The 18,068-nt window shown below is 43.9% G+C and overlaps 1 protein-coding gene across 1 annotated transcript in view; it reads left to right on the top strand.

Annotated features, from left to right (window-relative positions):
• Window positions 1-2,872: 2,872 nt before the first annotated feature.
• Window positions 2,873-18,068, top strand: part of LOC120050028 (sulfotransferase 4A1-like) — a 38,724-nt gene continuing 23,528 nt past the window's right edge. The window contains exons 1-2 of the mRNA XM_038996626.1: window positions 2,873-3,156; window positions 13,359-13,489. Coding sequence (XP_038852554.1) covers window positions 2,988-3,156; window positions 13,359-13,489 — 300 coding nt within the window. The 5' untranslated portion in view covers window positions 2,873-2,987. The remainder of the gene's footprint in view (window positions 3,157-13,358; window positions 13,490-18,068) is intronic.

The following is an 18,068-nucleotide window of genomic DNA, read 5'->3' as shown; positions in this document are numbered from 1 at the left end:
TGGCCTTTTATTGTCACCAGCACAAGGTGCACCTGTGTTACGAGCATGCTGTTTAATCAGCTTCTTGATATGCAACACCTGTCAGGTGGATGGATTATCTTGACAAAGGAGAAATGCTCACCAACAGTCATTGAAACACAAAAAAATGTCAAATTAGTGAAATTAGTTGTAACATTATGTAACGGATGTAACATTTCTGGGATCTTTTATTTCAGCGTATGAAACATGGGACCAACACTTTACATGTTGGGTTTATATTTTTGTTTGGTATAGAGTACCAGTCAAGTTTGGACACGACTACTCCTTCAAGGGTCTTTCTTTATTTTTACTATTTTCTACATTGTAGAATAATAGTGAAGACATCAGAACTATGAATTAACACATGGAATCATGTAGTAACCAAAAAAGTGTTAAACAAATAAAAATCTATTTTATATTTGAGATTCTTCAAAGTAGCCTCCCTTTGCCTTGATGACAGCTTTGCACACTCTGGGCATTCTCTCAACCAGCTTCATGAGTTCGGTGTGCCTTGTTCTTAATGTGTTTGAGCCAATCAGTTGTGTTGTGACAAGGTAGGGGTGGTATACAGAAGATAGCACTATTTGGTAAAAGACCAAGTCCATATTATGGCAAGAACAGCTCAAAGAAGCAAAGGGAAACGACAGTCCATCATTACTTTAAGACATGACGGTCAGTCAATGCGGAACATTTCAAGAACTTTGAAAGTTTCTTCAAGTGCAGTCGCAAAAACCATCAAGCGCAATGATGAAACTGGCTGTCATGAGGACCGCCACAGGAAAGGAAGACCCAGAGTTACCTCTGCTGCAGTTACCTCTGCTGCAGAGGAAAACGTTCATTAGAGTTACCAGCCTCAGAAATTGCAGCCCAAATAAATGCTTCACAGAGTTCAACTAACAGACACATCTCAACATCAACTTTTCAGAGGAGACTGCGTGAATTAGGCCGTCATGGTCGAATTGCTGCAAAGAAACCACTACTAAAGGACACCAATAAGAAGAAGAGACTTGCTTGGCCCAAGAAACACAAGCAATGGACATTAGACCGGTGGAAATCTGTCCTTTGGTCAGATGAGTCCAAATTTGAGATTTTTGCTTCCAACCGCCATGTCTTTGTGAGACGCAGAGTAGGTGAACGGATGATCTCCCCATGTGTGGTTCCCACTGTGAAGCATGGAGAAGGAGGTGTGATGGTGTGGGGGTGCTTTGCTTGTGACACTGTCTGTGTTCACCATCCCATCTGGTTTGCGCTTAGTGGGACTATCATTTCTTTTTCAACATTTTTCAACAACAGGACAATGACCCAACACACATCCAGGCTGTGTAAGGGCTAATTGACCAAGAAGGAGAGTGATGGAGTGCTTTATTTTTCGAATGAATACAGACGCACGCAAACATAATGTTTAGAAAATTCATATTTTACTGTCCCCACTCAACAACAAATTACTTAAATACATGCAATGTCGTCCTTGAAACATTTAATTGAAATAACTGTAGAATTCCATTAATTCATAGGACTGGTCCTTTTGAGGAGTTCCAATATGGCCGACCGTTAACTTCAAAGCCATCTTGCTTTCTGATATGAGAATTAAGTTATCCTGTTCATTAACCAATTCAATTTAATTACTCAGTCTGCGCTATCAAGATTTGTATGATACTGATAGAAATAAAACAGACAGAGGCCCAGTCTACAATAGTTAAACGTTTATTCACGGAACGTTCTGCCGTGCACAGTACAAAGACCTTCAATTTATAGTGACACACATACTTCCACACAAACCATCAAATCCGCCTGCCAATAGGGATTAGGGGAGTCCGTGAGAATAGCGTCTTCCTGCCCTCCCCTAAAATAGGGAGAGACCTGGGACTGGGAAGTTCTCAGTGTCCCAGCCAAGGTCGGCCCCGAATCTGGCTGACAGACAGTCTGTTGTCAAAATACTAGACACATTGTCCCCAAAACGTTGATTCTGACTAAGAACTACACTCCAGGATATATTATTATTCCCCTGACTAAAACCATCACACAGTATTATAATAATCGAATGATTCTAACACTTACATAAATGCATTATAATAATCTAATGATTCAAATCAATTTCATACAATCATATGGCTAATCAATTTCATACAATCATATGGCTAATCAATTTCATACAATCACATGGTTTCAGACTTATGGTTTCAGGAGTGTAATATTCTAATCATTTATTAAAACACATTTCCTTATCACTTTCACAATTTACCATTTGGTAAACAGTATCCCCTGTAGGCTACTGCAGCCTATGCAGCCTCAATCTACTCGTGATATCAAAGTCATGTTTGATAAGGCCCGAAAATGAAACAAACGATTTGGCAAACTTTTTTTTGTGGAAGATTGAATAAGTGTGCTTCAAACTGTTTGCTTGGTATGATTTGTAACTATTGTCTCTATCTGTGCATCCCGACTCAGCTTTTCTACCCGAAAACTCGCGATACCGTAAAGTGTTGTCTATTCACGCAGAAAATTCAGGAGACTGATGCGCGGATGGCTTGGCAGCGTTTTGCGGGCGTCGGCTCACTTGACAGCAGTCTACTCGGATTAAACATGAACCATTCCATAGGCGAATAAAGAATGCCATTCACCTAGAATTGGAAAACCTAATCTGTTGATTTTTAATTCCAAGAACAACAGCAGGCCTATCTGCATCATCTTCAATGCTTCATGTAGCCTATGCTTGAAAGCATTCCTCTTCCGGCTACAGAGACTAGTGAGCACGCAAGAGCGAACTGGTGCTGATGCTGAAGAGGAGGCGCGCGCCTCACATGAGCGCATCGCATTACATCACTTTGCTACGACGTGATTGGCTGAAGGTCAATGCGTACTTCGCTCGCGGACTATCACGTCCTAGCCTAACCATATATCTCAACTCGAGATATTATCGCTCTCAAAATTGATTGCAAATATATTTTCGTTTAGTGCCCGTTTTGAGGATGGCCGAGAGCGAGGCAGACACGCCAAGCACCCCGATAGAGTTTGAGAGCAAATACTTCGAGTTTGATGGAGTGCGACTTCCACCCTTCTGCAGAGGAAAGATGGAGGAGATCGCCAACTTCTCCCTCAGAAGTAGCGACATATGGATTGTCACGTATCCCAAGTCAGGTAAACAATATTGGCATGTGTTGATGCTATGCAATATATTAGTGCAGTACCCACACTAGATGCAGCATGCTGTAGGCTTGAGAATGCAGGGTCTTAGGTGTAGGTCTATAGTTGCTTTACATTTCTTTCGTCTTATTGTGTCGTGTGTAATAAACGCAAATGTCTCCAGTTGAGTCCTTGTGAGTTTATTATTGCATTGTGTGCTGAGTTTCACTGGCCTATTAGGGAAGGGCGTAAATGTTTACCTCTCTCCAAACATAGCCTGCAGCAGGCTAAATAACTTATCATGGGAACCTTCGAGTTACGTTAAACGCCTGCGCACTTCGCATCCATTCGCTGTTGACGTCTGTTATCGGAGGATACACAGACAATGTATTGCATTTTCAGGCCTCGGATTACTGTTTACATCCGTCTCTTTCTGTCTCAACCAGCTTGCTTTGCGCAGTGCTGTGCTGGTGCGGACCGGTCTACGCGGTGCTTGAGTGTGACGCACTTGTGTGTTGACAACCTGTGCTGGAGCAGAACTCGCGGCGCGGGTGGGTCCTCCTGGTCACGTGACTAGGTGGACGTAAATATCCGTCTTCCCTCAAGTTCATTTTGGGAGTCAAATCTTTCAGAGACATATATAGCAATTATTCCTTTAATGTCTCTTCTCTGTCCACACAGGATTCCAGCAGTGCCTATATCTGGGTCTGCACGAGTAAATTACAATTGCAGGAGAGAGAAGGAGAGAAGAAGAGAGGTGGGAGCAGTCTGGGTTGCTATGCTCCCTAGGCCTAGAAACAGATGCAGGCTGTCAGTCAGTGATCAGTGATGGTGTTCCCTACAATATTAGCACTGTAAGGGAGTGAATGTTATTTATAATAAGGGTTACATGGATAGAATCAGACCTCTGAAACGCAAATGGCTGGCCCTCCCTCCAGCTAAATATATGACCTAAACCCTCCCTGAAAAAACTGACCCTCCCCTGTACCCAAAATAAGAATTAAAACAAAGTGGATAGCAGAGAACATGTCTACCGTTTACCCTCACTTCTTGGACAGACCAGGGTCTTGGATATGCAGTTTTAGAAACTGTTCTTCGTCTTGTAAGCATTACATGGCAACACAGGAATGTAGGCCAGAAGGTTGTGGGTTCTCAGACCACCGTGGACAAGAGTAGGGGTGGAAAGATCTCCTTTAAAGTAAAAGCATTGCATGAATCTTTCATCGCATAAAAATAACCTTTTATAAACATTTCATGCAATTCTACGCCATTTTACATATACTGCAGGCCCAAAAGTATGTGAACACCTGCTTATCGACCATCTCATTCCAAAATCATGGGCATTAATATGGAGTTGGTCCCCCCTTTGCTGCTATAACAGTCTCCACTCTTCTGGGAAGGAGGCGATTTGGAACTCGGTAGTGAGTGTCGCAACCGAGGACAGACGAGTTTTACACGCTACGCGCTTCAGCACTCGGTGGTCCCGTTCTGTGAACTTGTGTGGCCTACCACTTCGCGGCTGAGCCGTTGTTGCTCCTAGACATTTCCACTTCACAATAGCAGCACTTACAGTTGACCAGGGCAGGTCTGGCAGGGCAGAAATTTGATGAACTGACTTGTTGGAAAGGTGGCATCCTATGGTGCCGCGTTGAAAGTCACTGAGCTCTTCAGTAAGGCCATTCTACTGCCAAGGTTTGTCTATGGAGATTGCATGGCTGTTTGCTCAGTTTTATACACCTGTCAGCAACGGTTGTGGCTGAAATAGCCGAATCCACAAATTTGAAGGGGTGTCCACATACTTTTGAATATATAGTGTATCTTAGAAATATAACTATGCTCTGTGCTTCTCAGAGCATGCACTTCATAGCCTATAGGCCATTCAACAGAAAATAGCTTAATTTTCATCAGATGACTGCAGAAGTGCGCCACTATTTGGCTGGCAGCCACACAAGTAAATGAGTTTACAATCAAAAAGCAAGGTATTTTTTTGCAAAAACTATGTATGGCCATCATTTCTAATGTTTATCATATATATAATGTAGCCATCTACACTTCCTAATGTTTTGATTAAAGTTCATCTTGAATTTTACCTGAGAAAAGTGCAGAAAAAAAGTACCTGAGAAAAAGCTACACCTCAGTCAGAGCGCTGTCTGCTGATAGAAACTGTCTGCTGATAGAATCTGTATACTGATAGAAACTGTCTGCTGATAGAAACTGTCTGCTGATAGAAACTGTCTGCTGATAGAAACTGTCTGCTGATAGAAACTGTCTGCTGATAGAAACTGTCTACTGATAGAAACTGTCTGCTGATAGAAACTGTCTACTGATAGAAACTGTCTACTGATAGAAACTGTCTGCTGATAGAAACTGTCTGCTGATAGAAACTGTCTACTGATAGAAACTGTCTACTGATAGAAACTGTCTGCTGATAGAAACTGTCTACTGATAGAAACTGTCTGCTGATAGAAACTGTCTGCTGATAGAAACTGTCTACTGATAGAAACTGTCTACTGATAGAAACTGTCTACTGATAGAAACTGTCTACTGATAGAATGCCCATTTATGAATTCTCATCCTAGTAGAGAAGTGTAACTGAAGCACAACATTTGTCTGACGCCGAGCAGAAATTACAAAGAGAAGCATTTTAGATTTGTGAATATATAAAACACAGCAAGAGATATCTTATGTGTTTTATCTTTTTTTCCTGCTGTGAAAAATGAAGAATTCTCTGTTAACGCGACCTCTAAGTTTAACTGGCTAGTTATCTAAGTAAGTTAATGAATTAATAAGGTGATGGGGCATCATATTGTGTAAGCTTTCTGCCGTGTTTGAGAAGTCAAAGCCCTTTGGGTGAGTTATCTGGACTGTTGCCACTGCTGTCTTTTGGTTTCCTTGCGTTTTTTCTCCTCCGTTCTCGGCCTGTCTGCTTCTCCCCCTTCTTCTCTGAGTAGAGCAGGTGACCCCAGACAGACACAGCTTGTACACATGCTGCTTCAGATCAGACAAGCATGCATCAAAACTTTGTTCATTTGTACAATGTCTCTCGTTCACATTCGCTTATAAATGTTCAAACGCACCAAAAATAACATTAAGTATCTCCTACCTATACAGATGAAGTTGAACGTTTACATACACCTTAGCCAAATACATTTAAACTCAGATTTTCACAATTCATGATATTTAATCCTAGTAAAAATCCCTGTCTTAGGTCATTTAGGATCACCACTTTATTTTAAGAATGTGAATAGTAGAGAGAATGATTTATTTCAGCTTTCATTTCTTTCATCACAGTGTGTCAAAAGTTTACATACATTCAATTAGTATTTGGTAGCATTGCCTTTAAATTGTTTAACTTGGGTCAAATGTTTTGGGTAGCCTTCCACAAGCTACCCACAATAAGTTGGGTGAATTTTGGCCCATTCCTCCTGACAGAGCTGGTGTAACTGAGTCGGGTTTGTAGGCCTCCTTGCTCACACACGCTTTTTCAATTCTGCCCACAAATGTTCTATAGGTTGAGGTCAGGGCTTTGTGATGGCCACTCCAATACCTTGACTTTGTTATCCTTAAGCCATTTTGTCACAACTTTGGAAGTATGCTTGGGGTCATTGTCCATTTGGAAGACCCATTTGCGACCAAGCTTTAACTTCCTGACTGATGTCTTGAGATGTTGCTTCAACATATCCGTATCATTTTCCTACCTCATGATGCCATCTATTTTGTGAAGTGCACCAGTCCCTCCTACAGCAAAGCACCCCCACAACATGATGCTGCCACCCCCGTGCTTCACGGTTGGGATGGTGTTCTTCAGCTTGCAAGCCTCCCCCTTTTTGCCTCCAAACATAACGATGGTCATTATGGCCAAACAGTTCTATTTTTGTTTCATCAGACCAGAGGACATTTCTCCAAAAAGTACGATCTTTGTCCCCATGTGCAGTTGCAAACCGTAGTCTGACTTTTTTATGGCGGTTTTTGAGCAGTGGCTTCTTCCTTGCTGAGTGGCCTTTCAGGTTATGTCGATATAGGACTCGTTTTACTGTGGATATAGATACTTTTGTACCTGTTTTCTCCTGCATCTTCACAAGGTCCTTTGCTGTTGTTCTGGGATTGATTTGCACTTTTCGCACCAAAGTACATTCATCTCTAGGTGACAGAACCCATCTTCTTCCTGAGCGGTATGATGGCTACGTGGTCCCATGGTATTTATACTTGCATACTATTGTTTGTACAGATGAACGTGGTACCTTCAGGCATTTGGAAATTGCTCCCAAGAATGAACCAGACTTGTGGAGGTCTACAATTTTTTTCTGAGGTCTTGGCTGATTTCTTTTGATTTTCCCATGATGTCAAGCAAAGTGTCAGTGAGTTTGAAGGTAGGCCTTGAAGTACATCTACAGGTACACCTCAAATTGACTCAAATTATGTCAATTAGCCTATCAGAAGCTTCTAAAGCCATGACATCATTTTCTGGAATTTTCCAAGCTGTTTAAAGGCACAGTCAACTTAGTGTATGTAAACTTCTGACCCACTGGAATTGTGATGCAGTGAATTATAAGTGAAATAATCTGTCTGTAACCAATTGTTGGAAAAATTACTTGTGTCATGCACAAAGTAGATGTCCTAACCGACTTGCCAAAACTAGAGTTTGTTAACAAGAAATTTGTGGAGTGGTTGAAAAATGATTTTTAATGACTCCAACCTAAGTGTATGTAAACTTCCGTCTTCAACTGTATATGTATAACTTTATGAGCTGGATTGCCTGTCTTTGCAATTTGTTTATTTTTGTTTGTGCTCGTTGCATATTTAGCTAGCAGCCTCCTTGGAAATTCGCACATTTTGTTAGAATTCTGGTAGCAGATGCCCAATGGTATGTTTTTACGTTTTTGCCGCCCCCCTTGTGTACTAACCGGTTATACCGTAAATCCTGGAATGAGAGAAGGACGGTTTGACGATATGAAAAATCTTTATTTATTTATTTAACCTTTTTTTAACCAGGTAGGCTAGTTGAGAACAAGTTCTTATTTACAATTGCGACCTGGCCAAGAATAAAGCAAAGCAGTTCGACACATACAACAACACAGAGTTACACATGGAATAAACAAACATAAAGTCAATAATACAGTAGGAAAAAAGTCTATATACAGTATGTGCAAATAAGGTAAGATAAGGGAGGTAAGGCAATAAATAGGCCATAGTGGCGAAGTAATTACAATATAGCAATTAAACACTGGAGGGAATGATGTGCAGAAGATGAATGTGCAAGTAGAGATACTGGGGTGCAAAGGAGAAAGATAAATAAATAAATACAGTATGTGGAAGGGGTAGTTGGATGGGCTATTTACAGATGGGCTATGTACAGGTGCAGTGATCTGTGAGCTGCTCTGACAGCTGGTGCTTAAAGCTAGTGAGGGAGATATGAGTCTCCAGCTTCAGTGATTTTTGCAGTTCGTTCCAGTCATTGGCAGCAGAGAACTGGAAGGAAAGGCAGCCAAAGGAGGAATTGGCTTTGTGGGTGACTAGTGAAATATACCTGCTGGAGCGAGTGCTACTGGTGGGTGCTGCTATGGTGACCAGTGAGCTGAGATAAGGTGGGGTTTTACCTAGCAGAGACTTGTAGATGACCTGGAGCCAGTGGGTTTGACGACGAATATGAAGCGAGGGCCAGCCAACGAGAGAGGACAGGTCGCAATGGTGGGTAGTATATGGGGCTTTGGTGACAAAACGGATGGCACTGTGATAGACTGCATCCAATTGTTGAGTAGTGTTGGAGGCTATTTTGTAAATGACATCGCCGAAGTCGAGGATCAGTAGGATGGTCAGTTTTACGAGGGTATGTTTGGCAGCATGAGTGAAGGAGGCTTTGTTGCAAAATAGGAAGCTGATTCTAGATTTAATTTTGGATTGGAGATGGTTAATGTGAGTCTGGAAGGAGAGTTTACAGTCTAACCAGACACCTAGGTATTTGTAGTTGTCCACATATTCTAAGTCAGAACCGTCCAGAGTAGTGATGCTGGACGGGCGGACAGGTGCGGGCAGCGATCGGTTGAAGAGCATGCATTTAGTTTTACTTGCATTTAAGAGCAGTTGGAGGCAACGGAAGGAGAGTTGTATGGCATTGAAGCTCGTCTAGATGTTAGTTAACACAGTGTCCAAAGTAGGGCCAGAAGTATACAGAATGGTGTCGTCTGCGTAGAGGTGGATCAGAGAATCACCAGCAGCAAGAGCAACATCATTGATGTATACAGAGAAGAGAGTCGGCCCAAGAATTGAACCCTGTGGCACCCCCATAGAGACTGCCAGAGGTCCAGACAACAGGCCCTCCGATTTGACACACTGAACTCTATCAGAGAAGTAGTAAGTCGATGAATACGGCTGCACAGTAATGTTTCTTATCGATGGCGGTTATGATATTGTTTAGGACCTTGAGCGTGGCTGAGGTGCACCCATGACCAGTTTTGAAACCAGATTGCATAGCGGAGAAGGTACGGTGGGATTCGAAATGGTCGGTAATCTGTTTGTTAACTTAGCTTTCGAAGACCTTAGAAAGGCAGGGTAGGATAGATATAGGTCTGTAGCAGTTTGTGTCCAGAGTGTCTCCCCCTTTGAAGAGGGGGATGATCGCGACAGCTTTCCAATCTTTGGGAATCTCAGACGATACGAAAGAGAGGTTGAACAGGCTAGTAATATGGGTTGCAACAATTTCGGCAGATCATTTTAGAAAGAGGGGTTCAGATTGTCTAGCCCGGCTGATTTGTAGGGGTCCAGATTTTGCAGCTCTTTCAGAACATCAGTTATCTGAATTTGGGTGAAGGAGAAATGGGGGAGGCTTGGGCAAGTTGCTGTGGGGGGTGCCGGGCAGTTGACCGGGGTAGGGGTAGCCAGGTGGAAAGCATGGCCAGACGTAGAAAAATGCTTATAGCACTACCCAAGTGGACAGTCAATACTCACTGTTCGCCTGTCCGACAGCCAAAGGCGTAACTTTGTGTTGTTGGGGGGGAGGGGAGAAATCAGATGATTTTGGCTATTCTTCAAATTATGTAATTTCTCATTAAGTTAAGAATATCATTCTGTATCTTAGGGCTAGTGTAATCATGGTTGCGCCTCTTTAACCAGCTCTGAAGGACTTTGTCGTCTTCTGTCTTTTAAAAGTTCCTAAAGATTTTCATGTTCTTCCTCATGACCTCTTAAGGCCCCACCCTGTCTTGCGAAGAACGTCACTGAACCTACAATTTTCAGTAGACAATGTCTTGCTTCCTCTTCTTGTCTGGCTAAAGCAGTAGATAACTGTGAGTCCACGGGTTTGATTTTTGTGAACTCTTTTAGCATGAGCTGAAAACTTCTCAATAGTCTTCTTCCAATTTCTAAAGCCTGGTGCTAGCTAAGGTTAGCTAAAATTGCCAAACTAGCATTGCAGCATTCAGTGTAAAACTATACTGCACAAAAATATAAACGCAACGTGTTAAGTGTTGGTTCCATGTTTCATGAGCTGAAATAACAGATCACAGAAATGTTCCATGTGCACAAAAAACATATTTCTATCGAATTTTGTGCTCCAATTTGTTTACATCCCTGTTAGTGAGCATTTCTTCTTTGCCAAGATAATCCATCCACCTGACATGTGTGGCATATCAAGAAGCTGATTAAACAGCATAATCATTACACAGGTGCACCTTGTGCTGGGGACAATAAAAGGCAGGGTCTGAGTTTTTACCAAAGCATGACCTCTTATTCAGAAAAACTTTGGAAAACCCCCTTTAAAGAGGCACTGTAATGCAGCCAGGGGGAATCTTGAAACCACTTCGCTTGAAATGATAAAACTCTGTCAGCTCACTTCTGGATTACAATAAACTTGGGATGTGGTTGGTTTGGCTTTGTGCTGGTGCTGATGTCGACAACTTCTATTTGTTCGGTGGCTCTGCCCCTGTCATCTGTGCTCAACTGGTCCCTGACATGTGGCTAAGTCCCCTTCAACAAACATGACAAACAGTGTCTTACTTTCTATTGCCAAAATAGATGGGCCTTTCTATTGCCGACATATGAATAAACTTAAACAATAATACATCTACAAAGCATGTCTTATAGGACTACATTTCAATATTTAATTTGTGTGTTCACCATTGTTTCTTCACAACTACATTCCAAATTCTCACCTGATGACCTATTCGTCCTCTCCCTGCCTCAACATGGGCAATGCTCTCTCTCTCTCGCTCTCTCCACTGACTGTCTCTGTCCCCTGCCATGACAACAGTATGAAATCAGAATCTAGGCACCAACTGTTTTGTTTTAGCACTTGGACTTAGTCAGCAAAGATGAGGAGTTGAACTGATAGTTCCAATCTGTGTGCAATGTAAATTGCTGGTCAAAGTGCTTTACCAGACTGCCTTATAACACAAATTCCAAGTACTCACCTGATGACCTGTTCGTCCTCTCCCTGCCTCAACATGGGTGGTGCTTTCTCTCTCTCACTCTCTATTGCCTGTCTTTGAACCGTGCCATAATAATTTGACCAAATACCATTATATGACAAAAATGGCTGACCTGAACAATGATGGGGATAACTTATTAACATGAATTAGATTCTGATTTATTAGCTAAATAATTTATTTACTGTCTGGCAAAATATGTATAGCTAGCTAGCTGCCTACATATTACCAGTCCATTATGAATTGTAGTGTAGTGAGCTAGCTAGCTTGTAACCATTCATTCTTTTACAATTCTCAGCAAAAAAAATGTATGTCCTTTTCTCCTCTTTGGCATTGGTACTTCCATTAGGAGCACTAGCTACTTTTTCACAAGGTTTAACACGGACTCACTGAGTGCTGCTCATCTGAAACTGCAGTGGAAAAGGAAAAGGGGAAGATCCAGATACTGTGCTAGCTTTGGTGCTAGGTTAGCTACCTACATAGCTAAGGTTAGCTAGCTAAAATAGCCAAACTAGCATTGCAGCATTCGAAATAAAACTATACTGCACAAAAATATAAACGCAACATGTTTAGTGTTGGTCCCATGTTTCATGAGCTGAAATAAAAGATCCCAGAAATGTTCCATACACACAAAAAGCACATTTCTCTCAAATTTTGTGCAGCAATTTGTTTACATCCCTATAGTGAGCATTTCTCCTTTGCCAAGATAATCCATCCACCTGACAGGTGTGGCATATCAATAAGCTGATTAAACAGCATGATCATTATACAGGAACAATAAAAGGCTACTCAAAAATGCAGTTTTGTCACACAGCATAATGCGACAGATGTCTCAAGTTTTGAGGGAGCGTGCAATTGGCATGCTGACTGCAGGAATGTCCACCAGAGCTGTTGCCACTGAATTTAATGTTAATTTCTCTACCATAAGCTGCCTACAACGTAGTTTTAGAGAATTTGGCAGTACGTCAAACCGGCCTCACAACCGCAGACCAGCGTCGTGTGGGCGAGAGGTTTGCTGATTGTGAACAGAGTGCCCCATGGTGTCGGTGGGGTTGTGCCATTCATCCGTCCCTATCACCTCATGTTCCAGCATGATAATGCACAGCCCATGTCGCAAGGATATGTACACAATTCCTGGAAGCTGTAAATGTCCCAGTTCGTCAATGGCCTGCATACTCACCAGACATGTTACCCATTGAGCATGTTTGGGATGCTCTGGATTGACGTGTATGACAGCGTGTTCCAGTTCCCTCCAATATCCAGCAACTTTGCATTGCCATTGAAGAGGAGTGGGACAACATTCCACAGGCCACAATCAACAGCCTGATCAACTCTATGGGATGGAGATGTGTTGCGCTGCATGAGGTAAATGGTGATCACACCAGATACTGACTGGTTTTCTGATCCACGCCCCTACCTTTTTAGAAGGTTTCTGTGACCAACAGATGCATATCTGTATTCCCGGTCATGTGAAATAAATAGATTATGGCCTTTATTTCAATTGACAAATGTCCTTATATGAACTGTAGCTTAGTAAAATCTTTGAAATTGTTGCATGTTGCGTTTATATTTTTGTTCCGTGTAGATCATTTGGAGTGTGAGGTTGGTAAATGTTTGCTAAACATAGCACTATAATGGTGTGTTTTGGGCTGTGAATTTTTCCCTCATTGGTGTCATTTTACATTTAGACAAACAACTACCCATTTACTTATTCCTCTTGATTCTCTCTTTCTCCTCTCTACCTTTTTCTCACCATCTCCCCCCCCCCCCTCCCCCCACCCTCTCTCCCTATCCCAGGTACCAGTCTCCTTCAGGAAGTGGTGTATCTGGTGAGTCAGGGGGCAGAACCAGATGAGATTGGTCTGATGAACATTGATGAGCAGCTTCCTGTTCTGGAGTACCCTCAGCCTGGCCTAGACATCATACAGGTAGGCCTACAGCACTGAGTATTATTACTGTCCTGGACTACCCTCAGCCTGGCCTATACATCATACAGGTAGGTCTACAGCACTGAGTATTACTACTGTCCTGGAGTACCCTCAGCCTGGCCTAGACATCATACAGGTAGGCCTACAGTACTGAGTATTACTACTGTCCTGGAGTACCCTCAGCCTGGCCTAGACATCATACAGGTAGGCCTACAGCACTGAGTATTACTACTGTTCTGGAGTACCCTCAGCCTGGCCTAGACATCATACAGGTAGGCCTACAGCACTGAGTATTATTACTGTTCTGGAGTACCCTCAGCCTGGCCTAGACATCATACAGGTAGGCCTACAGTACTGAGTATTATTACTGTTCTGGAGTACCCTCAGCCTGGCCTAGACATCATACAGGTAGGCCAACAGTACTGAGTATTACTACTGTTCTGGAGTACCCTCAGCCTGGCCTAGACATCATACAGGTAGACCAACAGTACTGAGTATTACTACTGTTCTGGAGTACCCTCAGCCTGGCCTAGACATCATACAGGTAGGCCTACAGCACTGAGTATTACTACTGTCCTGGAGTACCCTCAGCCTGGCCTAGACATCATACAGGTAGACCAACAGTACTGAGTATTACTACTGTTCTGGAGTACCCTCAGCCTGGCCTAGACATCATACAGGTAGGCCTACAGCACTGAGTATTACTACTGTCCTGGAGTACCCTCAGCCTGGCCTAGACATCATACAGGTAGGCCAACAGTACTGATTATTACTACTGTCCTGGAGTACCCTCAGCCTGGCCTAGACATCATACAGGTAGGCCTACAGCACTGATTATTACTACTGTCCTGGAGTACCCTCAGCCTGGCCTAGACATCATACAGGTAGGCCTACAGCACTGAGTATTACTACTGTTCTGGAGTACCCTCAGCCTGGCCTAGACATCATACAGGTAGGCCTACAGTACTGAGTATTACTACTGTTCTGGAGTACCCTCAGCCTGGCCTAGACATCATACAGGTAGGCCTACAGTACTGAGTATTACTACTGTTCTGGAGTACCCTCAGCCTGGCCTAGACATCATACAGGTAGGCCTACAGCACTGAGTATTATTACTCTCCTGGAGTACCCTCAGCCTGGCCTAGACATCATACAGGTAGGCCTACAGCACTGAGTATTATTACTCTCCTGGAGTACCCTCAGCCTGGCCTAGACATCATACAGGTAGGCCTACAGCACTGAGTAGTATTACTGTTCTGGAGTACCCTCAGCCTGGCCTAGACATCATACAGGTAGGCCTACAGCACTGAGTATTACTACTGTCCTGGAGTACCCTCAGCCTGGCCTAGACATCATACAGGTAGGCCAACAGTACTGATTATTACTACTGTCCTGGAGTACCCTCAGCATGGCCTAGACATCATACAGGTAGGCCTACAGCACTGATTATTACTACTGTCCTGGAGTACCCTCAGCCTGGCCTAGACATCATACAGGTAGGCCTACAGCACTGAGTATTACTACTGTTCTGGAGTACCCTCAGCCTGGCCTAGACATCATACAGGTAGGCCTACAGTACTGAGTATTACTACTGTTCTGGAGTACCCTCAGCCTGGCCTAGACATCATACAGGTAGGCCTACAGTACTGAGTATTACTACTGTTCTGGAGTACCCTCAGCCTGGCCTAGACATCATACAGGTAGGCCTACAGCACTGAGTATTATTACTCTCCTGGAGTACCCTCAGCCTGGCCTAGACATCATACAGGTAGGCCTACAGCACTGAGTATTATTACTCTCCTGGAGTACCCTCAGCCTGGCCTAGACATCATACAGGTAGGCCTACAGCACTGAGTAGTATTACTGTTCTGGAGTACCCTCAGCCTGGCCTAGACATCATACAGGTAGGCCTACAGTACTGAGTATTATTACTGTTCTGGAGTACCCTCAGCCTGGCCTAGACATCATACAGGTAGGCCAACAGTACTGAGTATTACTACTGTTCTGGAGTACCCTCAGCCTGGCCTAGACATCATACAGGTAGGCCAACAGCACTGAGTATTATTACTGTTCTGGAGTACCCTCAGCCTGGGCTAGACATCATACAGGTAGGCCTACAGCACTGAGTATTATTACTGTTGTGGAGTACCCTCAGCCTGGCCTAGACATCATACAGGTAGGCCTACAGCACTGAGTATTACTACTGTCCTGGAGTACCCTCAGCCTGGCCTAGACATCATACAGGTAGGCCTAGAGCACTGAGTATTACTACTGTTCTGGAGTACCCTCAGCCTGGCCTAGACATCATACAGGTAGGCCTACAGCACTGAGTATTATTACTGTTCTGGAGTACCCTCAGCCTGGCCTAGACATCATACAGGTAGGCCAACAGCACTGAGTATTATTACTGTTCTGGAGTACCCTCAGCCTGGGCTAGACATCATACAGGTAGGCCTACAGTACTGAGTATTACTACTGTTCTGGAGTACCCTCAGCCTGGCCTAGACATCATACAGGTAGGCCTACAGCACTGAGTATTATTACTGTTCTGGAGTACCCTCAGCCTGGCCTAGACATCATACAGGTAGGCCAACAGTACTGAGTATTTCTACTGTTCTGGAGTACCCTCAGCCTGGCCTAGACATCATACAGGTAGGCCTACAGTACTGAGTATTACTACTGTTCTGGAGTACCCTCAGCCTGGCCTAGACATCATACAGGTAGGCCTACAGCACTGATTATTACTACTGTTCTGGAGTACCCTCAGCCTGGCCTAGACATCATACAGGTAGGCCTACAGTACTGAGTATTATTACTGTTCTGGACTACCCTCAGTCTGGCCTAGACATCATACAGGTAGGCCTACAGCACTGAATATTGCTACTGTTCTGGAGTACCCTCAGCCTGGCCTAGACATCATACAGGTAGGCCTACAGCACTGAGTATTATTACTGTTGTGGAGTACCCTCAGCCTGGCCTAGACATCATACAGGTAGGCCTACAGCACTGAGTATTACTACTGTCCTGGAGTACCCTCAGCCTGGCCTAGACATCATACAGGTAGGCGTACAGCACTGAGTATTACTACTGTCCTGGAGTACCCTCAGCCTGGCCTAGACATCATACAGGTAGGTCTACAGCACTGAGTAGTATTACTGTTCTGGAGTACCCTCAGCCTGGCCTAGACATCATACAGGTAGGCCTACAGTACTGAGTATTATTACTGTTCTGGAGTACCCTCAGCCTGGCCTAGACATCATACAGGTAGGCCAACAGTACTGAGTACTTCTACTGTTCTGGAGTACCCTCAGCCTGGCCTAGACATCATACAGGTAGGCCTACAGTACTGAGTATTACTACTGTTCTGGAGTACCCTCAGCCTGGCCTAGACATCATACAGGTAGGCCTACAGCACTGATTATTACTACTGTTCTGGAGTACCCTCAGTCTGGCCTAGACATCATACAGGTAGGCCTACAGCACTGAATATTGCTACTGTTCTGGAGTACCCTCAGCCTGGCCTAGACATCATACAGGTAGGCCTACAGCACTGAGTATTATTACTGTTGTGGAGTACCCTCAGCCTGGCCTAGACATCATACAGGTAGGCCTACAGCACTGAGTAGTATTACTGTCCTGGAGTACCCTCAGCCTGGCCTAGACATCATACAGGTAGGCCTAGAGCACTGAGTATTACTACTGTTCTGGAGTACCCTCAGCCTGGCCTAGACATTATACAGGTAGACCTACAGCACTGAATATTATGACTGTTCTGGAGTACCCTCAGCCTGGCCTAGACATCATACAGGTAGGCCTACAGCACTGAGTATTACTACTGTCCTGGAGTACCCTCAGCCTGGCCTAGACATCATACAGGTAGACCAACAGTACTGAGTATTACTACTGTTCTGGAGTACCCTCAGCCTGGCCTAGACATCATACAGGTAGGCCTACAGCACTGAGTATTACTACTGTCCTGGAGTACCCTCAGCCTGGCCTAGACATCATACAGGTAGGCCAACAGTACTGATTATTACTACTGTCCTGGAGTACCCTCAGCCTGGCCTAGACATCATACAGGTAGGCCTACAGCACTGATTATTACTACTGTCCTGGAGTACCCTCAGCCTGGCCTAGACATCATACAGGTAGGCCTACAGCACTGAGTATTACTACTGTTCTGGAGTACCCTCAGCCTGGCCTAGACATCATACAGGTAGGCCTACAGTACTGAGTATTACTACTGTTCTGGAGTACCCTCAGCCTGGCCTAGACATCATACAGGTAGGCCTACAGTACTGAGTATTACTACTGTTCTGGAGTACCCTCAGCCTGGCCTAGACATCATACAGGTAGGCCTACAGCACTGAGTATTATTACTCTCCTGGAGTACCCTCAGCCTGGCCTAGACATCATACAGGTAGGCATACAGCACTGAGTAGTATTACTGTTCTGGAGTACCCTCAGCCTGGCCTAGACATCATACAGGTAGGCCTACAGCACTGAGTATTATTACTGTTCTGGAGTACCCTCAGCCTGGCCTAGACATCATACAGGTAGGCCTACAGCACTGAGTAGT

Source organism: Salvelinus namaycush, chromosome 6, assembly GCF_016432855.1.
Source record: "Salvelinus namaycush isolate Seneca chromosome 6, SaNama_1.0, whole genome shotgun sequence".
NCBI classification, from domain to species: domain Eukaryota; kingdom Metazoa; phylum Chordata; class Actinopteri; order Salmoniformes; family Salmonidae; genus Salvelinus; species Salvelinus namaycush.
Note: the sequence above shows the minus strand (reverse complement) of the source record. Positions and strands in the feature narration are given on the sequence as shown.